Below are 22512 nucleotides of genomic sequence, written 5' to 3'. Positions count from 1 at the left end.
GGCTCGTGTTCATACGACGCCTATATTCTCCATTAACGCAAACCGGTCCATATATTTTACGAAGAATCTTTCTCTCAAATACTCCAGGCACTGTCTTGTCTGCTTTCACAAGTACCCATGCTTCGGAACCGTATAACAACGTGGGTAGTGTCAGTGTCTTATATAGTGTAATCTTCGTCTGTCGAGAGGTGGCCTTGTTTCTAAAATGCTTACTTAGTCCAAAGTAGCATATGTTTGCCAGTATTATTCCACGCTTAATCTCAAAACTGGTGTCATTCGTGCCGAGGTAGATAATGTTACTGACTGTCTCAAAGTTGTGGTTCCCAACTTTCTCCATTTTCTTTATCTGCTCGGTTTTGCAAGGCTTTTTGGGAGTTGAAACCATCCATTTCATCTTATCTCCATTTACTGCCAGACCCATTTTCACTGACTCTCTTTCGATTCTTTCAAAGACTGCAGTTACTACTTCCGGTGACCGACCTATGATATCGATGTCGTCGGCATAGGCGATTAGCATGTGTTCTCTTGTGAGTAGTGTCTCATATCTATTCACATCTGCATCTCGTATAATCTTCTCCAACAGGATATTTAAGAGATCACACGATAGGCTGTCTCCTTGTCTGAAACCTCGTTTGGTATTAAATGGCTCGGAGACATTCTTTCCTATTCTTACTGAGGAACGCGTATCAGCAAGTGTCATCCTGCAGAATCTTTTTAATTGTGCAGGGACACCATATTCAGATGGAGATAGTAGGTATTGATTTGTCCTTCTCGGGTTTTTCTGGGTTTGGCGAAGTGTGGACATCTGGTCTAGGGAGGATTTACCAGGTCTAAAGCCGCATTGATAGGGCCCAAGCATCTCATTGACTTTAGGCTTTAATCTTTCACACAGTGCGCTCGAGAGTATCTTGTATGCGATGGGGAGGAGACTTATTCCTCTGTAGTTGGCACATTCCGTCTTGTCTCCTTTCTTGTGTACGGGACATAGTATGCTGAGGTTCCAATCATCGGGTATGCGTTCTTCTAGCCAGATTGCGCAGATAAGCTGATGCATATGCCTAATTAGCGTGTTGTCTCCGGTTTTAAATAGTTCAGCGGGTAACCCGTCGGCTCCTGCTGCCTTGTTTTCCTTCAGTCGGGTCTCTGCTACTTGGACCTCATTCTGACTAGGGGGTAAACATTCCATTCCATCATCAGGGATTGGCTCCTCCGTCAACGTCGGGCACTACCAGTTGGGTAAAATGTTCTTTCCATATCCTCAGCATGTTATCTGTGTCAGTTACCACATTTCCTTCTTTGTCTCTGCAGGAGAATGTGCCTGCACCAAAGCCATCGCTTTGATGTTTAATTCTTAGGTAGAATTTCCGGACTTCATTTTGACTCCAGTACATCTCAATTCGCTCACACTCATGTCTTTCCATTTACTTTTTCTTTCTGTGGAATAGGCGTTTCTCCTCTCTCCTTTTCTTTCGATACCTTTCCTTCATCTGGAGCGTTGCTACTGATTGCAGGATTGCTCTATGTGCCGCATTCTTGGCTTCAGTAGTATCTCGACACTCTTGGTCGTACCATGGGCTTCTTGAAGGACGCTTCCGGTAACCAAGTACGGATTTCGTGGCATTTTCCATCGAGTGGGCAATGGTTTGCCACTGCGCCGTAATATCATGGGAAGAAGGAGTGCTTTCATTAAGCAGTTGTGTTAGTCGAGTGGAGTATGCCGTTGCCATCTGTTGTGTTTGTAGCTTTTCAATGTCCAGCTTCCGTGCAGTGTCAGGTCGTACTTTCCTATCCATGTTTAAACAGGTGCGAACTTTTCTTGCAACAAGGTAATGATCCGAATCAATGTTTGCTCCTCGAATCGATCGTACATCTTACATGCATGCTGGATGAATGCCTTACATCCATTACAACATGATCACTTTGATTTCTTGCGATTTGATCGGGTGACAACCATGTGGCAGTGTGAGTCCTTTGATGTCGAAATCTGATGCTGATAACTACCATGTTCTTTGCCGCGTCGAAATCTATTAGCCTCAACAAATTACCGGGCGATATCTCGTCGGCGCTAAACTTTCCTACTGGTGGAACAATGTTTTCACATTAAAATCTGCCAAAACGATTTCAGTGTCATGGGCGCTTGTAGAAAATACCATTGGTCTGCTCGTCCTTGTCTTCCGTCTGGGCATGGACACAAATAAGGTTGATGTTGAAGAATTTGGCTTTTATGCGGAATGAAGCTGGCCTCTCATCCACCGGAATAAAGCTTGAGACAAGGTATTTCAGTCTTCGACTAACCACAAATCCACAGCCAAATTCATGCCTCGTATTATGGCAGTTCGTCACCGTTTGCTGTTATTGTGACGCCATTCCTGGTCCATCGCTATTGCTGCAAGGCGGTAATTTCTGCCTTGCCCGTCTCCAATACATCCGCCATCTCGTATACTGCACCTTCTCTATAGAGAATGCGGATATTCCAGGTGCAGATCCGCAAATCATGGTCCTTTTCTCGTTTGCGTGGGTTGTCAACGTTATTATATCCACCACCGATGGATGGGGGTATACTCATTTTGTCATTCCGTTTGCAACACATCGAAAGATCCATTTCCGACCCTATAAAGTATACATAAAAGCCACATTTATTATCCAATTTTGTTGAAATTCGGCACAGTGAGTTGTGATAGGCCCTTCGACATCCGTCTTCAATATGACCATATAGCCACATTTATTATGCGATTTCGCTCAAATTTGTAACAGTGAGTTGCGTTAGGCCCGTTGATATTCTTCTTCAATTTGGTCCAGATTTGGATATAGCCAGATTTGGATATAGCTGCCATAGAGACCGATCTCTCGATTTAAGGTTTTGCGCCCATGAAAGTCGCATTTATTGTCCGATTTTCCCAAAATTTGGGACAGTGGGTTACGTTAGGCCCCTTGACATCCTTCCTCAATTTGGCCCAGATCGGTTCAGATTTGGATATAGCTGCCATATTGATCGATCTCTCGATTTAAGGTTTTAGGGCTATAAAAGGTGCATTTATTGTCCTGTTTCGCCGCAATTCGGAACAGTCAGTTGTGTTAGGCTCTTCGATATTTATCTGAAACTTGGCAAATCGGTCCAGATTTTGATATAGCTGTCATATAGACCGATATCTCGATTTAAAGTCTTGGCCCAATAAAAGGCGCATTTATTGTCCGATTTCGCCGCAATTTGGAAGAGTGAGTTGTGTTAGACTCTTCGACATTTTTCTGCCACTTGGCTCAAATCGGTCCAGATTTGGATATAACTGCCATATATCAGGTCCATAACCTGATAAAGCTGCCATATAAACCGATCTGGGGACTTTCCACCATCCTCAACCTGTGGACGCGCTTTCAGCCAAGCTTCCCGTGATAACGAAGAACATCACATAAGTCGGAGCTCAAAGTTCCAGCCTATGTGGTGCTCATAGTTATCCCGTGTCAGCCGGGACACTGCATGCATCTGGCTCATGAAGTCGAATCGGGAGATCGGTTTGTATGGGAGCTATATCAGGTTATAGACCAATTCAGGCCGTACTTCGCACAGTTATTGGAAGTCATAACAGAACACTACTACATGCAACAGAGCACTACATGCATTTCAGACAAATCGGACAAAAGTTGCGGCTTGTATGGGCGCAAGAAGTCAAATCGTGTGATCGGTTTATATGAGAGCTATATCAGGTTATAGACAGATTCAGACAGTACTTGGCAAACCTTAACAGTTGGAAACCTAAACAGAACTATTTCAGCCAAATATTGCGGCTTGTAAGGGCTCAAGTCTAATTGGGAGATCGGGAGCTATATCCAAATTTGAAGCGATATGGCCCATTTGCAATCCCCAACGACCTGCATCAATATTTAGTTATTGTGCAAAATTTTAAGCGTTCGACCGCTCTTTTGACAGACGGATGGTGGACGGACGGGCAGACATGGGTGGGTCGACTCAGAACGTCAAGGCGATCCATGATCCTAAATATTTTGAGGTGTTACAAACGGAAGACTAGATTATACCCCCATCCCATGTTGATTGGTACAAAAAGGATAACAATATCCAGATTTTCTTGAAAGTAAATCAAAAATTTTAAAAGTTGTAAATTTTATAAAATTTTGATCGTCGCAACATTTTATGTCGATCTAGCCATGTCCGTCCGTCTGTCTGTCCGTCCGTCTGTCTGTCGAAAGCACGACAACTTCCGAAGGAGTAGAGCTAGCCGCTTGAAACTTTGCACAAATACTTCTTAGTGGTGTAGGTCAGTTGGTATTGTAAATGGACTATATCGGTCCATGTTTTGATATAGCTGCCATATAAACCGATCTTGGGTCTTGAATTCTTGAGCCTCTAGAGTGCGCAATTCTTATCCGATTGGGATGAAATTTTGCACGACGTGTTTTGTTATGATATCCAATAACTGTGCTAAGTATGGTTCAAATCGGTCTATAACCTGATATAGCTGTCATATAAATCGATCTTGGGTCTTGACTTCTTGAACTTCTAGAGTGCGCAATTGTTATTCGATTGGAATGAAATTTTGAACGACGTGTTTTGTTATGCTATCCAATAACTGTGCTAAGTTCAAATCGGTCCATAACTTAATATAGCTGCCATATAAACCGATCTTGGGTCTTGACTTCTTGAGCCTCTAGAGAGCGCAATTGTTACCCGATTGGAATAAAAGTTTGCACGACGTGTTTTATTATGATTCCCAACAACTGTGCCAAGTATGGTTCAAATCGGTCTATAAACTGATATAGCTGCCATATAAACAGATCTTGGGTCTTGACTTCTTGAGCTTCTAGAGGGGGCAATTCTTATCCGATATTTTATTATGACTTTCAACAAATGTGCAAAATAAGGTTCAAATCGGTTCATAACCTGATATAGCTGCCATATAAACCGATCTGGGATCATCACTTCTTGAGCCTCTAGGGGTCTCAATTACTATTCGATTTGCACGACGGATCCTCTCATGACCATCAACATACGTGTTTATTATGATCTGAATCGGTCTATAGCCTGATACAGCTCCCATATAAATCGGTCTCTCTATTTTACTTCATGAGCTCCCTAAGGGCGCAATTGTTATTCGAATTGGCTGACATTTTACACAGGTTCCAAACATATAATTTAATTGTGTTCCGAACCGGCCCATATCTTGATATCGCTCTAATAGCAGAACAAATCTTTTCTTTTATCCTTTTTTGCCTAAGAAGAGATGCCGGGAAAAGAACTCGACAAATGCGATCAATGGTGGAGGGTATATAAAATTCGGCCCGGCCGAACTTAGGACCCTTTTACATGTTTTAAATAACTTGCCGTCGCTGTTTTGTCACCATAAAAATTTAATTCACCCACAAATTGTCTAAGGCATTCATACTATTTCCAGTTGATTGATTAATTTAATGATTTAAATATTTAATTATCCACTGAATGATTTGTTTTTAAATCTTTTAATTTGAATTTTAATTGGATAAAAATAAATGTAGTTGATTTGTTATGAAAAGTATAATTGTTACCATGGAGCGTATTACTTCAAACCAACACCATGTGGTGCATGGGAGTGGTTTGTGCGAACATATAATTGGTTTGAAATAAGTAAATTGATGACTTCGGACATAAATTTTTCAGTAAGAGCACAATATAATCGGTGTAAAACTCCCTGTGGACATTTAGGTTAAGTTATAAAGAGGATGTGGATATTAATCCGCCCCATGACACTATAGACATGTACCTAAGCCAGTAATAGGCTTGTTGCGCGAAAGAGAAAATCTATGTTAGGAATTCCGTGCTACTTACAAAATCATTAATTGTTTTCTATACCACTCCCCTAAGTTGGTTCATGTCTGGAATTCTGTCCCCAACTAAGTCCCGGTGTCTGTTGGCCTCGAAAGCAGGGCAATGACATAGGATATGCTCAAACGTCTCATCATCTTCCCCACATGCCCTACACATGCTATCACTTGCTGCACTAATTTTGCATAAGTGAGCTCTCAGTCCTATGTGTCCTGTTATGATACCGAAAGCTATACTGACCTCCTTCTTACTTCCTTTCAGTAATAGCCTCGTTTTCTTACGATCCGGATCTCCCCAAAATATTTTCGCCGTTCGTAGCTCATGTCCTTTCTCGGACTGGGTCGATCCGAAAGGCTTCAAGTTTATTGGCGACATCCTCTCAACCTCACTGCCAAATCATCTGCTTTTTCACTCGCCCTCACTCCACTATGGCGCGACAAGCAAACGATGCTGATCGTGGCATCCTCAGAGAAGGCGTTAATCTCCTTTTAACACTCCTAGATGGTTCGTAAACCGTCCTGGTTGTTATTGTCCTGATGGCCTGTCTACTGTCCATAAAGATGTGCACACTCAACATCCTCGCCTGAAAACCACACCACCTCACGCATTGCATGAGCAATATCAGGTTATAGACAGATTTGGACCCCATTCGGCATAGTTATTGGAAATCGTAACAGAACACTGCATATAAAATTTCTGCCAAATCGAATAAAAATTGCTGCTTCTACCGAAGAAGTCAAATCGGGAAATCGGTTTATACGGTAGCTTTATCAGCTTATAGACCGATTTAGACCGTACTTAACACAGTTGTTGGAAGTTATACGGAACACTACGTGCAAATTTTCAGCTAAATCGGACAAAAATTGCGGCTTCCAGGGGCCCAAGAAGTCAAATCGGGAGATCGGTTTATATGGGAGCTATATCAGGTTATAGACCGATTCGGACCGTACTTAGCAATGTTGTTGAAAGTCTTAACAGAACACCTCATGAAAAATTTCAGCCAAATCGGATAAAAATTGCGGCTTCCATGGGGCTCAGGAAGTAAAATTGGGAGATCGGTTTATATGGGACCTATATCAGGTTATAAACCGATTTGGACCGTATCTAGCGCAATTGTTGGAAGTCATAACAAAAAACTACATGCAAAAATTCAGCCAAATCTGATAAAAATTGCGGCTTCCAGGGGCTCAAGAAGTCAAATCGGGAGATCGGTTTATGTGGGAGCTGTATCGGGAGGCCGCCGTAGCGCAGAGGTTAGCATGTCCGCCTATGACGCTGAACACCTGGGTTCGAATCCTGGTGAGACTATCAGAAAAAAATTTCAGCGGTGGTTTTCCCCTCCTAATGCTGGTAATATTTGTGAGGTACTATGCCATGTAAAACTTCTCCCAAAGAGGTGTCGCACTGCGGCACGCTGTTCGGACTCGGCTATAAAAAGGAGGTCCCTTTCGATCCCTTTCCCTTTGAACACATTTCGAACCGAACACTGATTTTGGTAATAAAATTCAATGATTTGCAAGCGTTGCTCGTTAGTAAGTCTATTCATGATGAAATGTGAAAGCATACTGAGCATCTTTCTCTATGACACCATGTCTGAAATCCCACGTGATCTGTCAAATACTAATGCATGAAAATCCTAACCTCAAAAAAATCACCCTTTATATATATATATATATATATATATATATATATATATATATATATATATATATATATATATATATATATATATATATATATATATATATATAAATCATCCGATTTGAGCTATTAAGGCTGAAGAAGCCAAAACTTTAGTCCGATCTTTACCAAATTTGGCATGAAGCGCCTTTTGTGACGTACCAATTTGTGTGCAATATTTTATCAAAATCGGATCAGATTTAGACATGGTCCGATATGGTCTTTTAAGGCTATAGTACCCACATTTTTGGTTCGATCCCTTCCAATTTTAGCACGTGATGTTTTCCTTGTCGTCCCAATACGTATGTAAGATTTCATTAAAATCGGATCAGATGTAGATATAGTTTCCATATATATATGAATTTTAGCTGATGAGGCCTTTTGCGGCTGTAGTAGCCCCAATTTTGGTCAGATCTTTACACAATTTTTCATGAAAGGTTTTTCTTGATGTCTTAATACATATGCAAAATTTCAGTAAATCGGTTCAGATTTATATGTAGCAAAATTTTATCAAAATCGGATCAGATTTAGATACAGCTGACATATATATCTCTCATCCGATATGACTTTTTTTGCTTCAGTCGCCACAATTTTGGTTCGATCTTTATAAAATTTAGCATGAGATGCTTTACCTAACGTCCTAGCACGTGTGCTAAATTTCATTCAAGTCGGTCCAGATTTAGATATATCTCCAGTATGGCCCTTAAAGTCTGCAGTAGCGACCATTTAAGTCCTATCGAAAAATATCTTACAAAAATCTTAGGTGTGAGAGATTAAAGTCTGACCAGATATCAACTTAGGTTTCATGTATTGAAAGTAAGATATATGTTGACTAGGCGGTGTAGGGTATTACATAGTCGGCACCGCCCGACTTTTGCAACTGGTTTACCTTACTGGTTTTTTATACCCACCACCGTAGGTTAGGGGGTATATTTATTTAGTCATTCCGTTTGCAACACATCGAAATATTAATTTCCGGCCCTACAAAGTATATATTTTTCGGATCGTCGTAAAATTCTAAGATGATTTGACGATGTCCGTGTGTCTGTCCGTCTATCTGTCTGTTCGTCCGTCTGTTGTAATCACTCTACAGGCTACCAAATTTGAGATACTGGGCTGAAATTTGGCACAGATATGTATCTATGAGGCACGCTGGTTAAGTTCTTGAACGGGCCAAATCGGATCATATTTGGATATAGCTGCTATATAGACCGATTTTCCGATAAAGGGTCTAATGCCCATAATGCCCTTCGTGTTTCATCCGATTTCACTGATTGAAATTTGAAACAGTGAGTAGTTTTAGGCCTCCCGACATCTAACCAAAATATGGTCCATATTTGACTATGTTTATATATAGCTGCCATATATACCGATATGCCGATAAAGGGTCTGAAGCCCATATAAACTTTATTATACCCTCCACCATAGGATGGGGGTATACTAATTTCGTCATTCTGAGACCCCATAAAGTATATATATTCTTGATCGTTGCGACATTTTATGTCGATCTAGCCATGTCCGTCAGTTTGTCCGTCCGTCCGTCTGTCTGTCGAAAGCACGCTAACTACCGAAGGAGTAAAGCTAGCCGCTTGAAATTTTGCACAAATACTTTATATTAATGTAGTTCGGTTGGTATTGTAAATCGGTTATATCGGTCCATGTTTTGATAAAGCTGCCATATAGACCTATCTTGGGTCTTGACTTCTTGAGCCTCTAGAGTGCGCAATTCTTATCCGATTTGAATGAATTTTTGCACGAAGTATTTTATTATGATATCCAATAACTGTGCCAAGTATGGTTGAAATCGGTTCATAACCTGATATAGCTGTCATATAAACCGATCTTGGGTCTTGACTTCTTCAGCCTCTAGAGGGCGCAATTCTTATCCGATTTGAATGAATTTTGGCACGTAGTATTTTGTTATGATATCCAACAACTGGTAGTTTTTACATGACGTATTTTATTCTTACTATCAACTATTGTGTCAAATAAGGTTCAAATTGGTTCATAACCTGATATAGCTCTCATATAACCCGATCTGGGATCTTGACTTCTTGAGCCTGTAGAGGTCGCAATTATTATCCGATGTGCATGAAATTTTGTACGACATATCCTCTCATGACCATCAACATACGTGTTTATTATGGTCTGAATTGGTCTATAGCCCGATGCAGCTCCCATATAAATCGATCTCTCTATTTTACTTCTTGAGCCCCCAAAGGGAGCAATTCTTATTCGAATCGGCTGACATTTTACACAGGTCTTCAACATATTATTTAATTGAGGTCCAAACCGGACCATATCTTGATATCGCTCTAATAGCAGAGCAAATCTTTTCTTATATCCTTTTTTGCCTAAGAAGAGATGCCGGGAAAAGAACTCGACAAATGCGATCCATGGTAGAGGGTATATAAGATTCGGTCCGGCCGAACTTAGCACGCTTTTACTTGTTTTTTAATTCTTTTCATTTTGATTCTCTTTATTGGCATTTAAGTCTATATATAAATACATTTCATCTACTCTATTTTGCTCATGTATCGTTCACTATAACTTTTATCCTTACTGCAGATATAAATAATATTATTATAGGAAATTATATTATAAGTGTGTTCTTGAGAAGATTTTGTCATAACCGCTAAGTATATCGCTTTTGAAGGGGCTTTCGTTGTCAGGAGGGGTGGTTTGGGGTTATCCACAAGACAATTTTTTGCTCTTCCACGTCTTTTTCCGTAATTCAAATCTCATTTTAATAGCAGCTTTATGTTGTTGATGTTCCTCATCTCATGTTGGCTCTTATGTGCTGTTAAGAATATTCACAAGAAGTTGAAGAAGAAAAGTTTATTAATTTAAGACTGCTAGACGTACAGTAAGCGAACGAATTATTTCACGTCAGGTAGGAAGACTTACTGATTTTTAATGCTGAATTTTATTTTTAAAGAGTAGACTCAAGTTTTGAATATAAAAAAACTTGACTCATTGTTGAATTTGTGGTAGAACTATGAATTTAATTTCATATTTTGTTAAGTCACACTAGTGAATGAAGCCTTCAACATGAAGTATAAAATATTGATGTTATGAATATATCATCATGTTGAAATTTTCTGATATGATTTTAAACCATTTCACCTAAATCTTAACTTATGGTTTAAAGCACTTCGCAGGATAATAAAGGCGTTTACATACTATGCATGTAGTATGTATTGTTATGATCTATGTAAATGAAGATAAAAAAGTCGATTACCTGAAATCACTGCATGCATTGGTATGTAAAATCGTTCAATTCCATTCAACTTTACCAAAAACTCAATCAATTTAACACTTTTCAATAACTCACGCTGTGGCAATGAATTTCTCCGACTCTTTTCCCAGTGTTGCTGAAGATGCTTAAGCCCACATAAGAAGATATTGAAATAACCTCATAAAGGGCATCTTACACAGAAGAGATATTGATTGCACATGAATAGTTTCATTTCTTTTTTTCTTAAATTTTCAAAGATTTATGAGGGTAAACTGGCTAAGAATCATAAAGAGTTAATTTAAATATCTTGAAAATTTTCACCAGCATTCAAATATGATTTCAAATACTAGTAAGGAAGATAGGGAATAAGTAAAATTGCAATATTCTCTTTAAAGTAAAAAAGAAGATTAAAATTTTTAAATTTATTGTAAGTAAAATATGAACGTTAACAAGAAAAACAAGTGAGAGTCCGATTCGGACCATAATCGAATTGATTATTGGAGACCATAATAGAAATCATTGTTTAAAGTTTCAGCCAATTCGATTAAGAATTGCTTCCTTTAGGGGCTCAAGAAGTAAAATAGGAAGGTGGGTTTATATGGGAGCTGTATCAGGTTATAGACCGCTTCAGACCATATTTGACATGCATATTGAAAGTTATGGGAGAAGGCGTTGTACAAAATTTCAGCCAAATCGAATAATGCTTGCCCCCTCTAGAGGCTCAAGAAGTCAAGATCCCAGATCGGTTTATATGGCACTTATATCAGGTTATGAACCGATTTAGACTATACTTACCACAGTATTTGGAAATCAAAACAAAACACCTCATGGAAATGTTAGCCAAATCGTACAAGAATTGCGCTCTCTAGTGGCTCAAGACGTCAAGATTCAAAATCTGTTTATAAAGCAGCTATATTAGGTTATATATCGATTTGAACCATACTTAGTACAGTTTTTAGAAGTCATATTAAAACACGTCGCGCAAAATTTTAGCCAATTCGGATGGAAATTGCGCCCTCTAGGGGCTCAAGAAGTCAAGACCGCAGATCGGTGTCAGTTACATCAGGTTATGAACCGATTTCGACCATACTTAACACAGTTGTTGGAAATCATAACAAAACACCTCGTGTTCAATTTCAGCCAAATCGGATAAGAATTGCGCCTTCTATTAGCTCAAAAATTGCATTTTGCACGATTGTGTGAGCACTACGTGCAAAATCTGAATCAGATCGGATAGCAATTGAGACTTCCAAGGGCGCAAGAAAACAAATCGAAGGAGCTATATCCAAATCTGGATATGGCCCAAACCTGCTACGAAATAATTCTTTTCTTAAATGAAATTCATTACACCCTAACGTTCATGAGTGTATTTAAATATTTTTGCACTTTTTATAATCTCTGTTTAACATATTCTTTTCCTTCTTCTTTTTCGTTGTGCTGTCTTAATTCTCGTGTAAAATCTTTCTTTATTGGCCGCCTTGCATTTTTTGGTGTGGATATCCTGATGCCGTTGTATCGTGGCATTGCTCTCTACTGTTGTATCTGTGTGGATTCCTTTGTCGCGGTTTTCGCATTCGCAATGTAATGGCAACGGAAGCAGGTGGCCCCAGTTTCTGGCCAACAGACAGGAGCCACATCCCATACCCTCAAACATGGATGTCTGCCAATTGGTTTACCACAGCCGTTACAAATGGAAGAGAAGAAGTTTCTGTTGGCCGTGGAACGTGGTGATATAGCGAATGTAAGAAGGTAAGTACAGTTTAAGTAAGTCAGGCAAACAAATAAAGGGCAGTGGATTTTTTGTGCTTAAAATTGGGTTTTTAAATTGTAGTAATTTTGGAATTGCTTTAAGGTCATAATTTAGTTAAAGATTTTTGGTATTAAATTTTGGCTCTAATTTATTTGATATTATTTTATATTACTATGTGTTCCATGGCATAAATATACGGGAGAAAGTGGCACAAAGCACGGGGCATTTTATAGCCACTTCTATGGGTGACCCCCATAAATGACCTATTACGGATGCTGACTGAGAAGGGATTTGAACCCGTCTGATAGACAGACTATGTTATAATACTTCTAAGGGGCAAGGTTCCGAACCTGCTTTTCAGATGGGCCGAAAGGGTCTTGCATATGGCATATGACTGGGCTAGACCCAGTGGTCTCAATGTTAACCTAGAGAAAACTGAAATATGTCTGTTCACGAGGAAGACGAGGGTGGGCCAATTTAACGCACCACGTTTCCCCAATACGACGATTTCGATATCTGACAAGTTCAAATACTTAGGTGTGATTTTGGACAGGAAACTGAATGGGAAATGTCACATTCACGAGCGTATTGGGGGCCGTAGGATTGAAATGGGGCCTGATCCGAGGATAGTCCACTGGCTCTACAGGAGCGTGAGCGGACCAATACTTACTTACGCCTCTGTAGTTTGGTGGACTGCTATGGAGAAAAAAATGCAACATAAGGACCATACAACAGATCCAGAGAACATGTTGTCATGGCATAGGCGGAGCGATGAGGACCACTCCCACTAGGGCACCGGAGACTATTCTAGATGGCAAATGAACATTCCACTAAGGAACAGGGGGCAAATTTCTTACTTATCAATGAGTGCACTCCGATTCAAGTTTAAGCTCAATGATTAGAGGCCTCCTCTTTGTAGCCAAGACCGAACGGCGTGCCGCAGTGAAAATTTTTACATGGCATAGTACCTCACAAATGTTGCCAGCATTAGGAGGGGAAGAACAACGCTGAAATTTTTTTTGATGATCTCGCCAGGATTCGAACCCAGGCATTCAGCGTCATAGGCGGACATGCTAAACTCTGTGCTACAGTGGCCTCCGACTATTCCTGATATCCCACCCATAGACATATAGATTAAGTATAAGGCAGCAACTGCGGTTATGAGACTTAAGACGAGAGAATGCTTAGAGAATAGAATCAGGCAACGAAAGGAAACCTGGAAGGAATGGAAGAGTTTTATTTTCGGATACCTGACCCGACACTTGTGGTCGAGTGCAAGAGACTGCTGCCAGTGACACAGACTTGGATTGACGCAACCCTGATATTGCCATCTGGAAGATCATGCTACACAGGTGGACCAAAGCTGCAGGCACAGACTTGGATTGAGGCAATCCTAATGTTGCCATCTGGATGATCATGCTACACAGGAATGCGTGTGATGATGTGGTGTTAATGCGAGGACGTCGAGCACAAACATTTTTGCGGACAGTAAACTTACCATCAGGGTAATAACAACCAGGACGATAAGGTCACGAACAGTTTTGGAGTTTAAAAAGGATATTAACGCCCTTTCTGAGGATGGCACAATCCGCATAGCGGTGTAAGGGGAGATGAAAAAAGCAGACGATTAAGCGTTGAAGGCTAGAATTATGCCATCAATAAACTTGGTAAAACAGAAGCCTTTCGGTTCGACGCTGTCCGAGTTAAGGGCGTAGACTAAAAACGCTCTTTTAACAGGCGGAGATCCGGACGATCACGGAATGCGTGAGGTGCTGTGGAGCTAACGCGAGGACGTCGAGTGTGAACACCTTTACGGACAGTAAAATTGCCATAAAGACAATAAGAACCAGGACAGTAAGGTCTCGAACAGTCTTGCAGAGTGAGAAGGAGATTAACGCCTTCTTTGAGGATGGAAAAATCCGTATCGTTTGGGTGCCTGGCCATAACGTAGTAAGGGGGAATGATAGGGCGGACAATTTGGCAGTGAAGGGTTGCCATCAATAAACTTGGATAACCCGAAGCTTTTTGGGTCGACGCAGTCCGAGTAAAGGGCGTGGGCGACGAATGCGCATACATCCCTGTGGAACAGCGAAACGGTCGGTAGGACCGCGAAAATCCAGATCGAGAGAAGACGAGGCTATTACTGAAAGGAAGTAAGAAGGAGGTCAGTGTAGCTATTGGTATCATAACGGGACACATAGGACTACGAGCTCATGAGAGGAACATAATGAGACGTTGGAGTATTTCCTTTGTCATTGCTCGGCTTTCGCCGATTCACTTAGGTGCCGCGTCACTTAGGTGGGGACGCAATACCCGATAAGAACAAACTTAGGAGAGTGACACGGAAAACAATTTAAGGATTTTGTAAGTAGCGCGGAATTTATAACTTAGATTATCTTTTTCGAGGTTACTTTTTTTATACCCTCCACCATAGGATGGGGTGGTAACTACTCGAAATATTCATCTGAGACTTCATAAAGTATATATATTCTTGATCGTCGTGACATTTTATGTCGATCTAGCCATGTCCGTCCATCTGTCCGTCCGTCTGTCCGTCTGTCCGTCCGTCTGTCCGTCTGTCCGTCTGTCCGTCCGTCCGTCCATCTGTCGAAAGCACGCTTACTTTCGAAGGAGTAAAGCTACCCGCTTGGAATTTGGCACAAATATTTCTTATTAGTGTAGGTCGGTTAAGATTGTAAATGGGCCATATCGGTTCATGTTTTGATATAGTTGCCATATAAAGCGATCTTGGGTCTTAACTTCTTGAGCCTCTAGAGGGCGCAATTCTTATCCGATTGGAATGAAATTTTGGATGAGGTGTTTTATTATGACTTCCAACAACTGTGCTGAGTATGGATGAAGTCAGTCCACAACCTGATATAGCTGTCAAATTAACCTATCTTGGGTCTTGGTTTCTTTAGCGTCTAGAGCGCGCAATTCCTGTCCGATTTGGCTGAAATTTTACACGACGTGTTTTGTTATGATATCCAATAACTATGCCAAATCGGTTCATAATCTGATATAGCCGTCATATAAACCGATTTTGGGTCTATACTTCTGGAGCCTCTAGAGTGCGCAATTCTTATCCGATTGGAATGAAATTGTGCACGACGTGTTTTGTTATAATATCCAACAACTGTGCCAAGTATGGTTTAAATCGGTTCATAACCTGATATAGCGGCCATATAAACCGATATGGAACCTTGACTTCTTGAGCAGCTAGAGGGCACAATTCTTTTCCGATTTGGCTGAAATTTTGCATGAGGTGGTTTTATTATGACTTCCAACAACTGTACTAAGAATAGTTTAAATCGATTTATAACGTGATATAGCTGCCATATAAACCGTTCTGGGGTCTTGACTTCTTGAGCCTCTACAGGGAGCAATTCCTATCCGATTTGGCTGAAATTTTGCACGACGTGTTTCGACGATTCGGCCCGGCCGAACTTAGCACGCTTTTACTTGTTCTGTTATAAAAACACCTAATGTTTGAAAAGTAGGTTATTTAATATATGCCGTCACTAACACAGAACCAATTTTTACCCGAATGTTTATCTAGACGCGAACATTTTTTCATTCATTCATTACAACCAGAAGTGGGGAAAGCCACATTGTTGGTTGCAGTACACCAAAAACACAACAACAACAACACAATAACAACATTTTAGCTAATGCCTTGTTTTTTACTTTCTATTATATCTGTATATAAAAAACCAAACAAGAAATTTAATTTTTTTGTTTGAAATTCTCTTTCCGGCACTTGTACTCTGGCAGCAGACAAATGTCTCTTGTTCTGTTACTTTAGCCTTCCTCATTTACTCCGGCGGATGCTGCTGCCATGAATACAACCAACATCCCTATCTGCTGGAATGGTATGCCAAATCATGCCTCACATGTGTTGTGTATGAAGCTCTCTCTCTCTCTTATGGCGCACATTGTTCATTGTGTTGCAAGTGGAAAAACATGAAAATTGTTGTTAATATTGATGTTGTTGGCGCCCCATTATGTTGAAGGTGTTTCATTATGTGTACATTTCAAGAGGTGTTTATATGTTAAAAGTAATTTATCTTTTTTTTTTTTTGAGCATTTACTACATACCCAGATACAGCGTACACCTTCCGTTTTAGAGATCTAGACACGAAATGTGGGATGGTTTTTGAGTAATGGGGGGATTTAACTCCATTTTCTTTGGATGGCTATGCTTTGAAGTGGGTTTTTTTTAATAAATTTTCAATTAAATTGCCATTTTGAAAAATGATTTACACCATGATTTGTGTTCAAAGTACGTGAGTTTAGATCCAAGGAAGAGGTAACCATAGGAGGGGTATAGCAAGTTTGGAGAGGAGTTTTATCAAATAAAGGAGGTAATTGGACAATATTTAAAAATTAGAAGTAGGTTAGGACTAAAGTCTTACAATGCACAGTGAGAGAAAATAAAAAAAAAAAAAAACAAGTAAAAGCGTGCTAAGTTCGGCCGGGCCGAATCTTATATACCCTCCACCATGGATCGCATATGTCGAGTTCTTTTCCCGGCATCTCTTCTTAGGCAAAAATAAGGATATAAGAAAAGATTTGCTCTGCTATTAGAGCGATATTAAGATATGGTCCAGTTTGGACCACAATTAAATTATATGTTGGAGACCTGTGTAAAATGTCAGGCAATTCGAATAAGAATTGCGCCCTTTGTGGGCTCAAGAAGTAAAATAGAGAGATCGATTTATATGGGAGCTACATCAGGCTATAAATCGATTCAGACCATAATAAACACGTATGTTATTGGTCATGAGAGAATCCGTCGTACAAAATTTCAGGCAAATCGGATAATAATTGCGACCTCTAGAGGCTCAAGAAGTCAAGATCCCAGATCGGTTTATGTGGCAGCTATATCAGGTTATGAACCGATTTGAACCATATTTGGCACAGTTGTTGGATATCATAACAAAACACGTCGTGCTAAATTTCATTCCAATCGGATAAGAATTGCGCCCTCTAGAGGCTCAAGAAGTCAAGACCCAAGATCGGTTTATATGGCAGCTATATCAGGTTATGGACCGATTTGAACCATACTTATCACAGTTGTTGAATGTAATAACAAAACACGTCGTGCAAAATTTCATCCCAATCGGATAAGAATTGCGCACTCTAGAGGCTCAAGAAGTCAAGACCCAAGATCGGTTTATATGGCAGCTATATCAAAACATGGACCGATATGGCCCATTTACAATACTAACCGACCTACACTAATAAGAAGTATTTGTGCAAAATTTCAAGCGCCTAGCTTTACTCCTTCGGAAGTTAGCGTGCTTTCGACAGACAGACGGACGGACGGACAGACGGACGGACATGGCTAGATCGACATAAAATTTTACGACGATCAAGAATATATATAAAGGGTGATTTTTTTTAAGTTAGGATTTTCATGCATTAGTATTTGACAGATCACGTGGGATTTCAGACATGGTGTCAAAGAGAAAGATGCTCAGTATGCTTTGACATTTCATCATGAATAGACTTACTAACGAGCAACGCTTGCAAATCATTGAATTTTATTACCAAAATCAGTGTTCGGTTCGAAATGTGTTCATTCACCGTAACGTTGCGTCCAACAGCATCTTTGAAAAAATACGGTCCAATGATTCCACCAGCGTACAAACCACACCAAACAGCGCATTTTTCGGGATGCATGGGCAGTTCTTGAACGGCTTCTGGTTGCTCTTCACTCCAAATGCGGCAATTTTGCTTATTTACGTAGCCATTCAACCAGAAATGAGCCTCATCGCTGAACAAAATTTGTCAAAATTTGAACAAATTTCGAACCGAACACTGATTTTGGTAATAAAATTCAATGATTTGCAAGCGTTGCTCGTTAGTAAGTCTATTCATGATGAAATGTCAAAGCATACTGAGCATCTTTCTCTTTGACACCATGTCTGAAATCCCACGTGATCTGTCAAATACTAATGCATGAGAATCCTAACCTCAAAAAAATCACCCTTTACTTTATGGTGTCTCAGACGAATATTTCGAGTAGTTACAAACATAATGACGAAATTAGTATACCCCCCATCTTATGGTAGAGGGTATAAAAACAAGTAAAAGCGTGCTAAGTTTGGCCGGGCCGAATCTTATATACCCTTCACCATGGATCGCATTTGTCGAGATCTTTTCCTGGCATCTCTTCTTAGGCAAAAAAGGATATAAGAAAAGATTTGCTCTGCTATTAAAGCGATATCAAGATATGGTCCGGTTCGGACCATAGTTAAATTATATGTTGGAGACCTGTGTAAAATGTCAGCCAATTCGAATAAGAATTGCACCCTTTGGGGGCTCAAGAAGTACAATAGAGAGATCGATTTATATGGGAGCTGTATCGGGCTATAGACCGATTCAGACCATAATAAACACGTATGTTGATGGTCATGATTGCGACCTCTAGATGATCAAGAAGTCAAGATCCCAAATCGGTTTACATGGCAGCTATATCAGGATATGAACCGATTTGAACCTTATTTGATACAGTTATTGAAAGTAAGAAAAAAATACGACATTCAAAATTTCAGCCAAATCGAATAGGAATTGCGCCCGATAGAAGCTCAAAAAGTCAAGTCCCCATATCTGTTTATATGACAGCTATATCAGGTTATGAACTGATTTAAACCATACTTGGCACAGTTGTTGGATATCGTAACAAACCATGTCGTGCAAAAATTCATTCAAATCGGATAAGAATTGCGCCCTCTAGATGCTCAAGAAGTCAAGACCCAAGATCGGTTTATATGACAACTATATCAGGTCATGAACCGATTTGAAACATACTAGGCACAGTTGTTGGATGTCATAACAAAACACGTCGTGCAAAATTTCATTTCAATAGGATAAGAATTGCGCACTCTAGTGGCTCAAGAAGTAAAGACTCATGATCGGTATATAATACAGCTTTATCAAAACATGGACCGATATGGTCCATTTATAATACCAACCGACCTACACTAATAAGAAGTATTTGTGTAAAATTTCTAGCGGCTAGCTTATTCCTTCGGAAGTTAGCGTGCCTTCGACAGACAGACGGACGGACGGACATGGTTAGATCGACTTAAAATTTCGCGACGATCAAGAATATATATACTTTTTGGGGTCTCAGACGAATATTTCGAGTAGTTACAAACAGAATGACGAAATTAGTATACCCCCCATCCTATGGTGGAGGGTATAAAAACAAGTAAAAATGCATTAAGTTCGGCCGGGCGGAACTTTGGATACCCAGCACCTCGGGTATATATGTAAACCACCTTTCATCAAATTCCGGTGAAAATTGCATACCTTATGTCCAATAGCAGTAATATCGAAATATGTTCCAATTCGGACCAAATACTAATAAGTACAAGTCATTGTTCAATTGTGTATAACAAAATATTGGTCTTTTTAGTAGTTATATCTAACAATAAACCGATCTGAATCATATACGACAGAGATGTCGAAAGGCCTAACATAAGTCACTGTGTCAAATTTCAGTGAAGTGGGATTATAAATGCACTTTTATGGGGCCAAGATATTAATTCGAGATATTGGTGTACAAGAGAGCTATATCCAAATCTGGACCGATTTTGGCCAAAATGCAGACAAATGTCGAAGAGCCTAGCACAACTCACCGTCCCAAACTTCGGCGAAATCGAACAATATATGCGCCGTTTAATGGCCCAAAACCTTAAATCGAGAGATCGGTCTATATGACAGCTATATTAAAATCTGAACGGATTTGGGCCAATTTGAAGAAAGACGTCGAAGAGCCTAACTAAACTCACTGTCTCAAATTTCAGCGACATCGGACAATAAATGCGATTTTTATGGCCCCAAAACTCAAAACCGAGAGATAGGTCTATATGGCAGCTATATCCAAATCTGGACCGATCTGTCCCAAATTTCGACGACATCGGACAATAAATGTGCCTTTTATGGGCCCAAAACCTTAAATCGAGAAATCGGTCTATATGGCAGCTATATTAAAATCTGAACCGATCGGGGCCAAATTAAAGAATATTATCGCAGAGCCTAACACAACTCACTGTTCCAAATTTCAGCAAAATAGGATAGTAAATGTGGCTTTTGTGGGCCTAAGATCCTAAATCGGAGGATCGGTGTATATGGCAGCTATATCCAAACCTGGACCGATCTGGGCCTAAGACCCTAAATCGGCCGATCGGTCTATATGAGGGCTATATGAAGATATGTAGTCCGATATAGCCCATCTTCGAACTTAACCTGCTTATGGACAAAAAAAGACTGTGCAAAGTTTGAGCTCAATATCTCTATTTTCAAATACTGTAGCGTGATTTCATCAGACAGACGGATAGACAAACGAACATCCTTAAATTTAACGACGATCTGAAATATATCTACTTTGTAGGGTTGGAAATTAATATTTCGATGGGTTTCAAACAGAATGGTTAGATGGATGTACCTCCTCGGTGGTGGGTATAATAAAATTATACACCTCAACTAAAATTATTTTGTATAAATTTTTAGCAGAATCCATGGTGGTGGGTTCCCAAGATTTGGCTCGGCCGAACTTAGCATGATTTTACTTGGATCAGACATCGTATTGACGGTATGCATTGACATCGAGGACGCGTCTAACAATGTGCGGACCGACACACTGATCCATCCTTAAACCATTATTGGGTGGGTCTTTAGAGACTGGATAAACCATATGCTAAGGAACAGGTGGATAAATGGTGGATCCCATGTCACGCACAGGGCACGCCACAGAGGGATATTTTATCGCCAATGTAATGGGTGACCACCATCAGCATCCTGCAAGGAATGCTGACTAAAAAGAGATTTGAATGCAGACAATGTTATAAAACTTCTAAATGGTAACAAAGGGCCCGAAACAGCTATATTCTATATGCCGAAATGGCCTTGCAAATGGTATACGACTGAGCTAGACAAAGGGGTTTCAGTGTTAATCCAGTGAAGACAGATATCTGCTGATTTACGGGGAAGATGAAGGTGGGCCAGTTTGACGCTTAATGATTCCCCGATAGAAAGATTTCGATATCTGACAAGGTCGAGGAGTGATCATGGACAGGAAACTGTATTGGTAGTGTCACATTCAGCAGGGTACTAAGAAAACTCTCAGATGTCGGGCGCTATGAAGACGGTCCGAATGCTCTTAATGGGGCCTGAATCCCAGGATAGTCCACTGGCTCTACAGGAGCTGGATTTTACGAAACTTGCTTACGCCTCAGTGGTGTGGTTGACTACGATGTTTCCTCCAAGTGCTATATAAGGATAATACAACAGGTTCAGAAAATATGTTGCCTTGGCATGGGAGGGGCGATGAGCACTACGCCCTCCAGGGCACTGGAGGCTATTCTAGATATCTGGCCCATTGATATACAGATTAAATGTTAGGCAGACACTGTGGCTATGGGACTTAAGGCGATAGGGCAATGAATAGGGGATTGATCATACCATCGCGGTATATCCGAGGCGACGATAGGAAACCTGAAAGCAATGGAAGAAGTTTCCGATCGCATACCTGAGACGACACTTGAGGTCGAGGCACAGCTGCCCGCGTTACAATCTTGACGAAACTCTGGTATTGTCATCAGGAAGATCATTCTACATAGTTGGTTCAAAGCTAGAAGACAGAAGTGGTCTGAGGGTTTGCGTTTAGAACCCAGGGGCTGATCTCTTTTCGACTGCCTTATCATAATGCGGTCCAGCATGCGGAGAGCGATAGCGGAATGCATGAGGTTTAAAACTGGTCATCATGGCAATAAAGACCAGGACTGTAAGGTTACGAACAGTCTTGAAGTGTAAGAAGGAGTTTAACGCCTTCTCTGAGGATGGCACTATCAGCAACGTTTGCGTGCCGGGCCATAGCGGAGTAAGGTAGAATGATAAAGCAGCTTACAGATGCCAGCACTTAATTGGAGATATAATACCGGACATGAAACAACTTGGGAGTATGGTATGGAACACAATTAAGGATTTTGTAAGTAGCACTGAATTTTTAACTTAGATTCT

The 22512-nt window shown here is 40.3% G+C and overlaps 1 protein-coding gene across 2 annotated transcripts in view; it reads left to right on the top strand.

The window, feature by feature from the left end:
• The window catches only part of LOC106093200 (transient-receptor-potential-like protein), a 102013-nt gene that overhangs the window by 3397 nt on the left and 76104 nt on the right, over positions 1 to 22512 (top strand). The window contains exon 2 of one of the 2 annotated variants that reach the window (XM_059369108.1): positions 12331 to 12479. In XM_059369108.1, coding sequence (XP_059225091.1) covers positions 12331 to 12479 — 149 coding nt within the window. Of the gene's footprint in view, positions 1 to 12327; positions 12480 to 22512 lie in introns of both variants that reach the window. The other variant, XM_059369107.1, reaches the window with a different exon arrangement.

The sequence above is a fragment of the Stomoxys calcitrans genome, chromosome 5 (genome assembly GCF_963082655.1).
Source record: "Stomoxys calcitrans chromosome 5, idStoCalc2.1, whole genome shotgun sequence".
Lineage (NCBI taxonomy): Eukaryota > Metazoa > Arthropoda > Insecta > Diptera > Muscidae > Stomoxys > Stomoxys calcitrans.
Note: the sequence above shows the minus strand (reverse complement) of the source record. Positions and strands in the feature narration are given on the sequence as shown.